Source organism: Rhamphochromis sp. 'chilingali', assembly GCF_963969265.1.
Source record: "Rhamphochromis sp. 'chilingali' genome assembly, chromosome: 4".
NCBI lineage: Eukaryota > Metazoa > Chordata > Actinopteri > Cichliformes > Cichlidae > Rhamphochromis > Rhamphochromis sp. 'chilingali'.
The window spans coordinates 14,704,240-14,717,958 of NC_137948.1; the positions used below are offsets into that span (position 1 = coordinate 14,704,240).

A 13,719-nucleotide genomic window follows, 5' to 3' on the forward strand; every position below is an offset into this window, starting at 1 on the left:
TGAACTTTTGTCCACTTATTACTTTGAAGGGTCAGTCATTTCTAGCATAACCCACCATGAACTGAAACTGCTGTATTAACATTTCCACATTTATCCTAAATATAGAAAAGCTGAGACATCATGAATTATCTCAGTTGTAGCTGAGAAGTCAGTTAAACCTCAAAAGGTTGTTTCTTGTCTATTCAGGTTAAAGTACTAGTATGAACTGTGTCATGCCACAATCTAAAGAAACTCAAGAACAGATGAGAAACAAAGTCATTGATCCCTGTCAGTCTGGAAAAGGGCTACAAAACAATTTCAAAGGCTTCGGGACACCCTCAAACTGCGGTGAGAGACATTTCCCACAAATAGAGAACCCTATCCAGGAGGTCACAGAAGAATCCAGTACAATAGCCGCTGTGGCTGAAAACCACAGGTTTTGAAAATTCAGAAAAAGCTGGAGGTCAAGTTAGAGAGAAGTGAGCTTTTCTCGAAGGTCCACTTCTCTCTTTATTAACATTCCTGAACTAAGTTGTGTGTTTTCCAGCTAAACATGGAAATACAGAACAGATGAGATGTTCAGATCTACTTCAGTTTTAACTCATGTATGGGAAATTAATATTTTCACTCACATTATTCTCAGTTTACATGTAATTCTGAGGTTTTCCTGAAGTTTTCTTTTTTAATAGTATGAACTGGGACTTTTTTTTTTTTTTATCAAAGGCTTTTCCTGAGATGTTTAATACTCTATTTTGACCACTGTATTAAATGAGATATCATGTCTGCTTTATGTCACAATTATGATAAAAAGATCATTTTATCAAAGTGTTAGCTTCAAATGTAGAGGTAAAAATTGCCGTAAAAGATAAAACATACAGAAGTACATCACATAGATAAGTAGAATATCAGAACAGCTGCGACACATCACTATCTCACTGAGTATGCCAATTGCTGTACCTATTGGCCTGCTGTTCAACCAGTTAATGCTCCTTAAAGTATATCTGGAAAGAGTCCTTGTCCTGAGGAAGCCATCGCACTGGCATCCTAGAGATAACTCTCTAACAATATGTGTGCAACTGCAATAAACATGCACAATAACAGTGTGTGGGTCCCAGTCATTACATGTATTATTTTACTCTTCTGAACTCCTTTTTCTGACCACCTGATATTTCCTCTGTGCTTGTACAGCCTTGATCCATGATTTGAATCTGCATTGTTAACTCAGGTGGGTGGGTGTTCAGATATCTGAGGTGAACAGCGTTTTGTGAGTTTCTGAATTTGCAAGTTGTAGTTCCAAATATCCACTAACACAAGTGGTTGTCTATTAAACAGGAAAGTGCTATTTAAACTATTAAAACTCAATACAAACAAGTTCCAGCTGTAGCATGCACTATGAAGTATGTTCAGTAAAACCAGAGCACTACTGAAAACCCAGCATTAATCCTGAAGTTAATGCTTTAGTTTAAGCTTCCTGTATGCAAAATTTTTGTTTTTACAGAATTGTTATCCTGGAAAAATTCTCTTTCTGTAATTTTAATTTTAAATTGCTTTTTTTTTTTTTACTTTGGCTGAAGTACGGTCAAAAGCTTTCATTTACTATATGCACTATAATTAACTTTCTTTCCTCCTACATATCACAATAAGTGGTATTACTGCAGCTTGGACGCAATCAGAAACCACTGCAGCTCAGCTTTTATTATCATTATGGTAACCTAGCATGCTGCTTTCAAAATGATTAAATAGTTTTTCTATTTACAATAGTTGTAGTACAATGACTCTTACTTTGATCCAAAATAAAAACCAGTGCAGATAAATCAGATGAATAACACTACTGCTTTAATTGTCTCAACTGTGTTTATTATTGATGTATACAAGTTTACTGAATAAAAATATTCAGTAAATTTATATACTTGGATGCATTTATTGATTGTTGGGTACTTGCAAGAAAAAAGATTGAATAGGGATAAAGTTGATGAACCATACCATCTTTAAGCAACATAATGATCAGCAAGCAGGAGTATGGCTTTATGCCAAGAAAAAGCACTACAGGCTGATGTTTGCTGTGAGAGTGCTTCTCTCGGTATGGAGAAAGTCAGAAGAGGTGCACTGTGTCTTTTATGAATTTAGAAAAAACAGAGGAGCTGAGGTATTGCACGAAGTCAGAAGTGGCAGAGAAGAACAAAGGGTAATGTGGGACAGTGAGATAGTCGTGAGGAGTGGAATAGGAGTGACAGTCGGGTTAAAGGTGGGCATGGAGGGCATCAGAGATCTACTCTGAGCCCATCATCAGAGATCTTGTTTGCGGTTGTGATGGACAAGTTGACAAATCAGGTCAGGCAGACGTTTCTGTGAACAATGATGTTTGCAGACGATACTTATCTGTAGTGAGAGCAGGACCAGGTGGAAGAGACTATTGAGAGGTGGAGCCATAATCTAGAGAGAAGAGGAATGCAAGTAAGACAGAATGAGTGAGGATAGAAAGAGTAGAAGTAGTAAAGATAGATGAGTTTTGGGACAGAAGAATAGCAGGAAGCGTGAAAGGGAAGGTTTACAAGATGGCAGCAGGCCTACTGTGATGTATGGTTCAGGTTATGGTTTTTGCACTAACAAAAACATGGGAGGCAGAGCTGTATATGTTAAGACTTTCACTAGGACTAGGATGAACAATATTAGAAATGAATACATGAGAGCGAAAACTTGGGTTGGGTTTTGCATTTTTGCACAGCACACTGAGAGGATTTTTTCCTAAATCTTCAGTCTTTCCTCAATAAATGAGTCAGGTGGAGTAAAACAAGTCCAAATTGTCAACATTTTAATGATTAAATTGTAAATACAGATGGAAAGTTTATGATAACAGAATATTTTTCTATAAGATGAGAATTTTTGAGCATGGGATTGTTGAGCAAGTTTTTTAATCTAACACGTCTTAAAATTGTCATGACCAGTCACACCAAAGCAGATCGCCGGCTGATTAAAGATCCTGGATATAGTAACAAAAGATATTCTTGATTTAGAAAGCAAAGCGAAAACCCTTTAAACTTGTTTCCATCTAAGACTATGTCCACACATAGACGGGTATTTTTGTTAGTGGAGATTTTCCATTTTCGTTTAATAAAAAAAAAAATCATCTTCCACACGTTCCTTTTTATTAAAATATCTCTATGATATAATGCTGTGTCGAAATGTTGGCCAATCAGAAGTCTAGATGGTGCATAGAAGCAGAAATGAGTCCTATGTGTGGACAGACAGTGAGGTGGAATTATTCCTTAATATTACACTTAGGTTGTGAGAGTGTGTTGAATGTAAAAGCTACGTCCAAAGTTCACTCTGTCTTTCCAAGTGGAGGGGCAGCAACTGCGTGTGTATATGTAAGCATGTAAAAACTGCAGATCTGACGTTAAAAAAGGCGCACACCTTTGACGTTGCGTGGCTAGATCTCCATTTTGCTCGTCCACATGTAAACGCAAAAACTGAGTTTTTCGAAAATCTCCACCCTGGCAGGAGTTTTAAAAAATCTCAGTTTTCAGTGGACAAAAGGCCCAAACGCATAGAAAAAGCTGTGTTTTCAAAAATACCCGTGTATGTGTGGACGTAGCCTAAGTGGCCACTGTTTTCTGTTCAGCTTCACTTCAGGAGTTGATCTCATGGCTCTGTTTTCTGCACTATTTGTTGGGCATGGATGTTAAGTTATGGAGAAATTCTCTTCTCACATATCCAGAAGTGTTTATTGGAACATGTTTCATCATTCCAGCTGTTTTGCGAGTCGTAAACCTTTATCTGTCCACAATTTTCCGTTCTGCCACCATTTGGTTCACCACTATTCCAGTAGCTGAAATACAGATACAATTATAAGAGTTAAACTCAACAGATCAGTCAGCCTTTTGTTTTTAGTAACAAGATATGAATTAAATTAAGTTAGTTAATGTACTTGATGATATAAGAAGACTTTATGGACAAGAGAGGAATTTAATTTTTATTTCAACCTTGTGGTCATGCGAGTCCCATCCACCCATTTCCATCTTCCGTCTGTCTCTGAGTCAGTCAGTCCAATCCACAAAGACTTCTTGAACTGGTTCACAAAATTCTAGTTGAAAGACAAGTAAGTGTAAATATACAGAACTTAAAGTGATGTGTCAGTGCATTCTCTGATTTCATTCAGTGTTTTATTCTGAACATAGTACATTAATTTATGTTTGCACACACACACCTGTTCCTCTCGGCTGTTGATAATCATCAGGTGTGCACCTTTTTGAAGACAGTCTTGTCTGCTTTCTTCCCAGGATTTCTTCTCCGAAGACACTTGGTACAAACTATCACTGAAGGCCACCCAGTTTTCTCGGCAATCTGTTTAAGAAAAACAGAATAATAATTTGGGCTTTGTTAGGATCTTATCTTTAAGGCTAATATCTCATAATTAGCCTCACATATTTGTTACACAAGTGTCAGTTGTACAAATTCACAAAGCTTTAACATATGAAAGAAAAAAAACACTGTCCTATTGTTGCACAATATGTCTAGTTTTACATCAAATAAAAAAGGTTTATTTTGGTTTTGTGTTTTAAAAGAACATAAAAAGAAATGCATCATTTTTGTGCATTCAGAAGGAGTGTGTGGGAAATATATATTTTATCTAAGGATTTTGCTTGAGTCAGCAACTGTTACTGACCACTGAAAATAAGGAGAAACTCGAGGTTTTGTCCAAGGTCCACTTCTCAGTTAGAAGGCTTCATGGTGCTTTAGTAATTTCTAACATAACACACACTGTGAACTGAAACTGCAGTATTAAAATTTCTGTCATTGGTTAGGTGTCTTTCACAACTAAATATGGAAATAAAAAAACAGCTGAGACATACTGGTTGAAGTTGAAGATAAAAATGACGAGAATCTTTTTTCCTTCTCTACATGGATTAAAGCACCAGTATGAGCTATATCTAAATAGACTTAGAACATATGAAATATTCATATATTCACATTAAGCTTAATTTACATTTAATTCTAGGTTTTACTGAGGCTTTCTTTTTTAATAGTATGGAACTGTCCAGATGTTAATATGGTTTAAGGGACACTGAATTTCACTTTAAGTCTTAACCAGTATCGTTAACGCTGTGATTCAAGAATGCATTAAATGAGAAAAAAACAACAACAACACCGTCATGTACTTGAATGTTAACTTCAAATGTAAAGGAAAACATTTCTGTACGAGATAAAATGGAAACAAATAATTACCCTGAAGTTTTCTCTGAAGATTGTCTCTATTTTTGGTCATGTCTTCAAATCTTGTCTGGAGCTGGTCTCTCTCTTTAACTTTGTTGTTGTAACTGGTCAGTAACTGTTCTCGTTCGGTTGTCAGGTTGTTGTAACTGGTCAGCAATTGGTCCTTTTCAGTTTTCAAGTTGTTGTAACTGGTCAGTAACTGTTCTCGTTCGGTTGTCAGGTTGTTGTAACTGGTCAGCAATTGGTCCTTTTCAGTTTTCAAGTTGTTGTAACTGGTCAGTAACTGTTCTCGTTCGGTTGTCAGGTTGTTGTAACTGGTCAGCAATTGGTCCTTTTCAGTTTTCAAGTTGTTGTAACTGGTCAGTAACTGTTCTTGTTCGGTTGTCAGCCTGTTGTAACTGGTCAGTAATTGGTTTCTCTCGCTGGTCAAGTTGTTGTAAAGACTGTGTAGCAACACTGTGTCCATTTCACCAGGAGATTTGCCTTGGGTGACTGTAGGACATGCCAATATCAAATAAAAACATTGCCTGTGAGGATTTTAGCATGCTAATTACATATTTCTTGTACTCACAGAGAAAAACCACAGTTATGAATCCAATCAGGAGGAAAAGACACAGCAGACCCAGAAGAACCACAGCAGCTCTGCAGTAACTCTTCTTTACAAATTCAGACTCTGCAGGTAAAAGTTTATATTTGTTACAATGCTAAAGGTGAAGAATATTTACATCCTCATATAGTTTATCATAACATAAAATACTATTTTCTCTACAAAGTAACATGTGAACTTCTGCTCTTGAAATCAACATCTGACCACAAAGAAGCAAACTTGTTTCTGTGTGATTATGGCTGTGACACAAATACTGTGATTGTCGCACAGTATTTTATTGTATTATTTTCTCTTTTGAACTTAGAATCCGGCAACCACACACCACAGTATAAATAAAAACTAACACTTAAACTAATAAAAACCAAAGATTTTTGGTTTATTAAACTATTAAAACTGAACTGAAATAAACACACGCTGAATGTGTTTGAGCCTGTCCTGAATTAAAAACAAAAATTATAATTTAATCAAAATTATGGGCCAAGGGTCACCTGTCAACTAGTCATTTCAGCACAATCAAATACAGATTAAAAAAATACCTTAAAATATAAATCTTTAAAATTAAAAACAAAACATCCAAAACTACAGTAACTTTGCAGCAAACCGGACCCTACATCTACCCGGTATTAGTTTTACTTTTTGTTTTATTTCTGCACAATAATTCATCATCACATATCAATGCAGTATCTAAATCTAATATGTTTACTTGTTTTTGTTTATTACCTGGGAGTCCAAGTCCAGTCGTTTCACATTGCACAGTTTGACTCACTTCATCATCGATATAATTCTCTTCTGAAGTTTCTACCAGCCTTCTCAACTTTATGTTGCTGCCTGATATTTCTTCCATGCCCATATAGGCTTGATCCATGATTTTACTGGTATTGCTGGCTCAGTTGGGTCCTTATGTATCTGAGGCGATCAGCATTTTGTGAGCGTGTGAACTGTGTAAAAATCCACTGGCACAAGCAATTCTTTATTTAACAGGAAACTAAGAGCTAGAGGAATGAAATGCTGCTTTCATTTCCCTGAATCCTGGCACACCTCAGGACTGTTGTTGGGTTATGACTGCATTTGTCTTTGCCTTTGAATACACAGACAACACTCAACTGAAACCAATTACTGTATGTCATACTTGGAGTACAAGTAGAACAGTAGAAATGACCACTGCATGGGAGTTCATTTGCACACATGCTGGCACGGTAAGAACACTTTTTGTCTATATATACACTTCCTCTCCCGCTCGCCCCTGCTGGCGGTCTATCCTTCAAGCTCGGGTCCTTGGCCTGGGAGCTTGAGGGTCCTGCGCAGTATCTTAGCTGTTCCTAGGACTGCGCTCTTCTGGACAGAGATCTCCGATGTTGTTCCTGGGATCTGCTGGAGCCACTCGCCTAGTTTGGTCACCACACCTGGTGCTCCCTTGGTATTTCTTGAGCTTCTCATGTTCCTTCTTCCTGATGTTGCTGACATTGGGAACCACTACATCTATCACTACTGTTTGACTATGTCCGGTTGGTTAGCCACCACTGGAAATCCCATATATATATATTAGGGGTGCAACGATGCTCGTATCGATACTGAACCGTTCGATACAGTGCTTTCGGTTCGGTACGCATATGTATCGAACAATACAAAATTTTTAATTTATTTGATCAACTTTTCTTCTGACGATGCTGTCTGTGTTGCGAGCTCAGTGGATCTGCGTTCGACTACTCCGCCTAGGCTGCACTGTCGAGCGCAGATCCACTGAGCGCAGCGCAAGCTAGCAAGACAGGAGCTAAGCTCATTGCAACATGGCAAATTGAACCTCCCCCACCCTCATTCAGATCTGGCCTTTGGAACTATCTTGGTCTTCATGTGAAGTATGACCCTGAAGGTAAGCATGTCATGGACAAAAGTAAAACAGTATGTCGAATGTGCCACGCAATGCTCAATTACATGGGTGGGAACTACTGTGTTAGCGCAGTTAGCTTGTTAACGTGTTGACGTCGTCCAGCCCCATGCACGGGGCGATCGGCGGTAGCTCGTTAACGGAGATTTACCATGTTGTGGCATTAACGTCATTTCAGATTAACGCTGACAGCACTAGTGGGAACAAAATGAATATGACTGCACATTTATGCCGACATCATCCTAGTGCAAAGATAAGTGGAAGCAGACAAAAACAACAAGCATGCATGCTACAAACTTTACCCGAGTCATTTAGACAGCCGTTAGCACATGATTCTCCTTATGGGGACCTGATATATTTAATATGCTGCTGAGAGTATCCCCTGGAAGAAGCATATAGTATAGCTTTTATTTTGGAAAGAGCCATTTCTCTGTAATAAACTCTCTTTTCCAAAGATGAGTGTTTTCCCAATCAGATAGAATTATTATTTTATCCCCTTGTTGTTTCAGCAACATTAAATTTAAAAACTGTACGTTTGAGTTAAAATATATATTTATAATTTTAATAAATGACAAATTAAAAAAGCATGAACATTTTTTTGTATCGAAAAAATATCGAACTGTGACACCAAAGTATCGAACCGAACCGTGAATTTTGTGTATCGTTGCACCCCTAATATATATATATATATAATTAAATAATTTAATTTTGTAACTTCTTCTCACAGCACAGACTACTTTTGATGCAAAATTTATATTTTACATTACAGACAGGTCAGAGAGATGGACATATACTTCATTCTTTAGGTGAACCCACCACCAATAAGCAGCCATTATCATTTTTGTAATTGATTCAGTGAACTAAGTTGGATGTATCGCTCTCTCTTTTTTTAGTTTATTTAACAGAAAAATGAAACTGATGCACTCTGATAAACTTAGAATTAACCCTTTAAAATTACATATGGCTACCAGTGGAAACCACCATGTTTCCCCACCATCTTGAATACACTAGCTGAAGTGTGCACCACCTTTCTATTTATTTGCACTTTTGGCTAGAGACCAGCCACATACATTGTATTCCAAATGAGGAGAAGAATAAAATTTGTGGGCATTTGTTTACTGTAGGGGCAAATTTTAATTTGTGTCTGCACCTTAAGACTCCAGATGTGAAGGATCATTTCTATCTCTTACCATCTGAGAAGACGTCCTAACAACCTAACTGGCATCTAGATAAAATATTAACCTTTTCACCTTAACCGAAGTCAGGAAACTAACATACAAATAACTGCATATGCATGCTTATTTATTCCCGATATTGTGACAATGACTTATTATCAGAAGATTAGACACCTTTTTGTCTCAAGACAGCTGAAAACAAGCCTGCTAAATAAGAAAAACCTCTGCGGGTGATAAGCTAACATTATAGCAGGAAATTTTTGGCTGGAAAAAAATCATGCTTTCCTTCTGATAAACAATTTGATTATATTCTCACATTGTATGAAAGTCACTAAGTGACCAAGTACAACATTGCTTGATCCACTTAAAAGAAGGTTTCAGTAATGCCGGCTAATTCTAAATTACAGCAGCTAACAGCAGCTGTGACGGCTGCAATTACAGCCAGATACAGTGGTAATATCAACTAAACATCAGTGTTACATTAAAGATGTACAATAACACTACACTTACATATTTGTCTTTCTTTAAATATGTAAATTAATTTACTGGGTAATAAAGAATTGGTTTTGGTTTAGAACTAATTTACTTATAAAATCACATAATACTGTATTCTAAAATAAGTGCACAAATTTTAGTTTATACTGTTATGTCTATGATTTAGTCTGTCTTTGTTTTCTGAGTTACCTCAATGGAATCTGCTCCCAGTCCCTTGTTGGATAAGCTAAGAGGTGGAAAAGGGATGGAGCAAGCCCATATGGAGAACTGCAATTTGGGTCTTGACCACTATTTAAGTTTCCCCTTTTTCTTGTTTAGGTAGGTCAGTTTGTTTGAGTTAGTAGTATTGTTTGTTGCCTGCTTTTGAGTAGAGCTCTGTTACTTTGATGTGTGTTGTGTGTGTGTGTGTGTGGGGGGGGGGGGGGGGGGGGTGCCTCCACAACCATCCACATCACCACCGCGGCTTACAACAGCGTGAGGTGGGTGACTATTTTTTGCTGGTCACATTTTCTCTATGGAGGCCATGCAAACGGATCCTGATTTGCTGGTTTATGGGCTCAGCTATGAAAAGAATGTTCGCAATTATGAAATATCTAAGACTGAGAATACTCCTGTCAAAACACAGTAACAAAATGACTGTTGGTGGGGCAGCCATCAGCAATCCCATTAGCAGAGGTGCAGTCATTAAGCCACCAAAGACGCCTTCCTCAGACTGTCTTATTCCTCTTCACAATTATTTGGTGTTGCTCATACTAAAGACTGTCCTACCATGGAGAATACTAGTTTTACTCTTCCTGTGACTACCTCTGTTTTTGACTGTTATCCAAAACGAAAGTCCAAAATGTCAGTCTGGACCAGAACTTTAAAACTAGCAGGAAATAAACCTTTGAAAACTGCCATCTTGACTCCTCTTTCACTGTTTTAACTTCATGTTAGTCCCTCCTATCCCGCTGGTAACATACAACTTCTTCAAACTGACCAGCCAATCAGTCTTTCCAAAGTTGTATTTATATCATTCCCACAAACCTTCATTACACTCAGCACATGATTATTAAGACATTATTTATATATCTCAAACGAGCTGGCCCCAGTGTTTTCTGGCATTTTCAACTCCTCACTGCAGGCATGTCATGTGCCTGCCTGCTTCAAGTCCTCTACCATAATCCCTGTCCCCAAGAAACCCAGGATCACTGGACTAAATGACTACAGACCCGTGGCTCTGACATCTGTGGTCATGAAGTCTTTTGAGCGCCTGGTTCTCTCCTATCTCAAGACCCTCACGGCCCCCCTCCTGGACCCCCTGCAGTTTGCATACAGAGCCAACATGGCCCTACACTTCATCCTGCAGCATCTGGACTCCCCAGGAACCTACGCCAGGATCCTGTTTGTGGACTTCAGCTCTGCCTTCAATACCATCCTTCCAGACCTTCTCCGAGGCAAGCTTTCCCAGATGAATGTGCCTGATCCCATCTGCCGGTGGATCACTGACTTCCTGATGGACAGGAAACAGCATGTGAGGCTGGGAAAGAATGTCTCGGACTCCTGGACCATCAGCACCGGCTCCCCTCAGGGCTGTGTTCTTTCTCCCCTGCTCTTCTCTCTGTATACTAACTGCTGCACCTCCACCCACCAGTCTGTCAAGCTAATCAAGTTTGCAGATGACACCACCGTTATTGGACTCATCTCGGACGGGGATGAGTCTGCCTACAGGAGGGAGGTTGAACGTCTGGTGTCCTGGTGCAGCCACAACAACCTGGTGCTGAATGCCCAGAAGACAGTGGAGATTTGTTTTGTTTGAACAAAACAAATTGCTTTAACTTATTTAACAATACATACATCGTAAGTGAAAAGAATATCAAATAAAACTTCATGTTAAATGACAGCACATACAGGGAGTGCAGAATTATTAGGCAAATGAGTATTTTGTCCACATCATCCTCTTCATGCATGTTGTCTTACTCCAAGCTGTATAGGCTCGAAAGCCTACTACCAATTAAGCATATTAGGTGATGTGCAACTCTGTAATGAGAAGGGGTGTGGTCTAATGACATCAACACCCTATATCAGGTGTGCATAATTATTAGGCAACTTCCTTTCCTTTGGCAAAATGGGTCAAAAGAAGGACTTGACAGGCTCAGAAAAGTCAAAAATAGTGAGATATCTTGCAGAGGGATGCAGCAGTCTCAAAATTGCAAAGCTTCTGAAGCGTGATCATCGAACAATCAAGCGTTTTTTTCAAAATAGTCAACAGGGTCGCAAGAAGCGTGTGGAAAAACCAAGGCGCAAAATAACTGCCCATGAACTGAGAAAAGTCAAGACTGGGCCAAGAAATATCTCAAGACTGATATTTCTAAGGTTTTATGGACTGATGAAATGAGAGTGAGTCTTGATGGGCCAGATGGATGGGCCCGTGGCTGGATTGGTAAAGGGCAGAGAGCTCCAGTCCGACTCAGACGCCAGCAAGGTGGAGGTGGAGTACTGGTTTGGGCTGGTATCATCAAAGATGAGCTTGTGGGGCCTTTTCGGGTTGAGGATGGAGTCAAGCTCAACTCCCAGTCCTACTGCCAGTTTCTGGAAGACACCTTCTTCAAGCAGTGGTACAGGAAGAAGTCTGCATCCTTCAAGAAAAACATGATTTTCATGCAGGACAATGCTCCATCACACGCGTCCAAGTACTCCACAGCGTGGCTGGCAAGAAAGGGTATAAAAGAAGAAAAACTAATGACATGGCCTCCTTGTTCACCTGATCTGAACCCCATTGAGAACCTGTGGTCCATCATCAAATGTGAGATTTACAAGGAGGGAAAACAGTACACCTCTCTGAACAGTGTCTGGGAGGCTGTGGTTGTGGTTGAGTTTTTTGGGTTCACTGAGAACATGGTTGTTGTTCAATAATAAAATTATTCCTCAAAAATACAACTTGCCTAATAATTCTGCACTCCCTGTATTTAGTCAGTTTTTTTGCTACTAGAGAAAAAACTGTCACTTGTTCCGAGAGGCAAAAGAGGAACTGGGGTAATCAGAATTTGAATCAGCATACATAAGTACCGTAAGTCATGAGTGGCAGACATGTATGTGAGGGTAGTGAAAAAACTGTTATGAGGATAGTGAGCAATGTTGTGCTTGTTTAAGCACAGCATTGATTAATTAAGCATTCTCCTTTTTAAATGTGTAATTTTTAAATCAAATATAGCTTACAATCTAGTGTAATAACAAGTCACGTTAAAGCAGATCCCCTGCTGGTTAAAGATCCTGGATATAAGGATAAGTATTACACACATCTAGGTAAATGTATTTGTAGGTGTGCAACCGCCATGAAATTTCCATCAGATGTCGGTAACAACCCATTCAATCCACACATGTAAAGAAATCAAACAATAGATATGCATAGATTAGGTTATGTTTAAAAGTGAGAAATAACACAGGGGGAAAGTATTAAACATGCTTACTCAAATGTATTTAATACTTCATACAAAAGCCTTTGTCTGCGATGATTGCTTTAATTACGATGCCTACTTACATTGCTTGGGTGTGATTTTGGCTCAGTCTTTCACACAAACTATCTTCAACTCCTGAAGGTTCTGTAGATCCTTCTGTGAACTCTGAGCTTTGCTTCTTTCCATAGATTTTCAGCTCGATTCAGGTCAGGCGATTGGCTGGGCTGTTCTAGCAGCTCCATTTTCTTTCAGCTAAGAGTTTCTTTAACTTTGTGTTTGGGATCATTGTCTTTCTGAAACATCCACCCTCGTTTCATTTTCATCATCCTGGTAGATGGCAGCAGATGTTTATCAAGAAAATCTTGGTACTGTGGAGATACAGAAATTCTTTTATTGCTGCCATATAATCTGCATCATTATAATCGCATTGATAACATTCTTTACAGCATTATTTCATCTAATAATATTTCTCACAGTATTGATATTGCATTAAAGTTGTTTATTGAAGATGTTCATTTGAGGATCCTTCCATTATGTTAACTTTTTTTACAAGTACAGTCAGAAGTATTTCATACACATTGCATAGTATTTGTGCTCATTAAGAGTTGTTGCTTAGTCTACAGAGGGTCTTAAGCTTCGTGAAGCGCGACGTCTTCACAATCTATTGTGTTAGAGACTAGAGCATAAAGGATAACTGCAATACATGCTTACAATAACACATATAATCTAGGAATGTGTCAGGCCTGAGGCCTTAACTCATTTAGCTTCTAACTGTATTTTAGTCTACTTGGTAACAGATGACCAGAGTCAATAATTTGCCCCAGAGACCCTGAGGGCTTGAAGTTTATTACCTTGTATGGAAGGTGTTATAGAAAAGAGAAGTTCTATGTCTGTTTATAGCCATTAAAGATGTACAAGATGTACCAT

At 38.5% G+C, this 13,719-nt stretch overlaps 1 protein-coding gene across 1 annotated transcript; it reads right to left on the bottom strand.

The window, feature by feature from the left end:
- Positions 1-3,596: 3,596 nt before the first annotated feature.
- On the bottom strand, positions 3,597-6,665 carry LOC308394712 (uncharacterized protein; the record flags this gene model as incomplete). Its single annotated transcript, XM_080879161.1, has 6 exons — positions 3,597-3,808; positions 3,963-4,063; positions 4,187-4,323; positions 5,206-5,685; positions 5,765-5,866; positions 6,521-6,665. 6 exons carry the CDS (start codon positions 6,663-6,665, stop codon positions 3,667-3,669), a joined length of 1,107 nt encoding a protein of 368 aa, XP_080735287.1. The 3' UTR covers positions 3,597-3,666.
- Between the last annotated feature and the right edge of the window lie 7,054 nt (positions 6,666-13,719).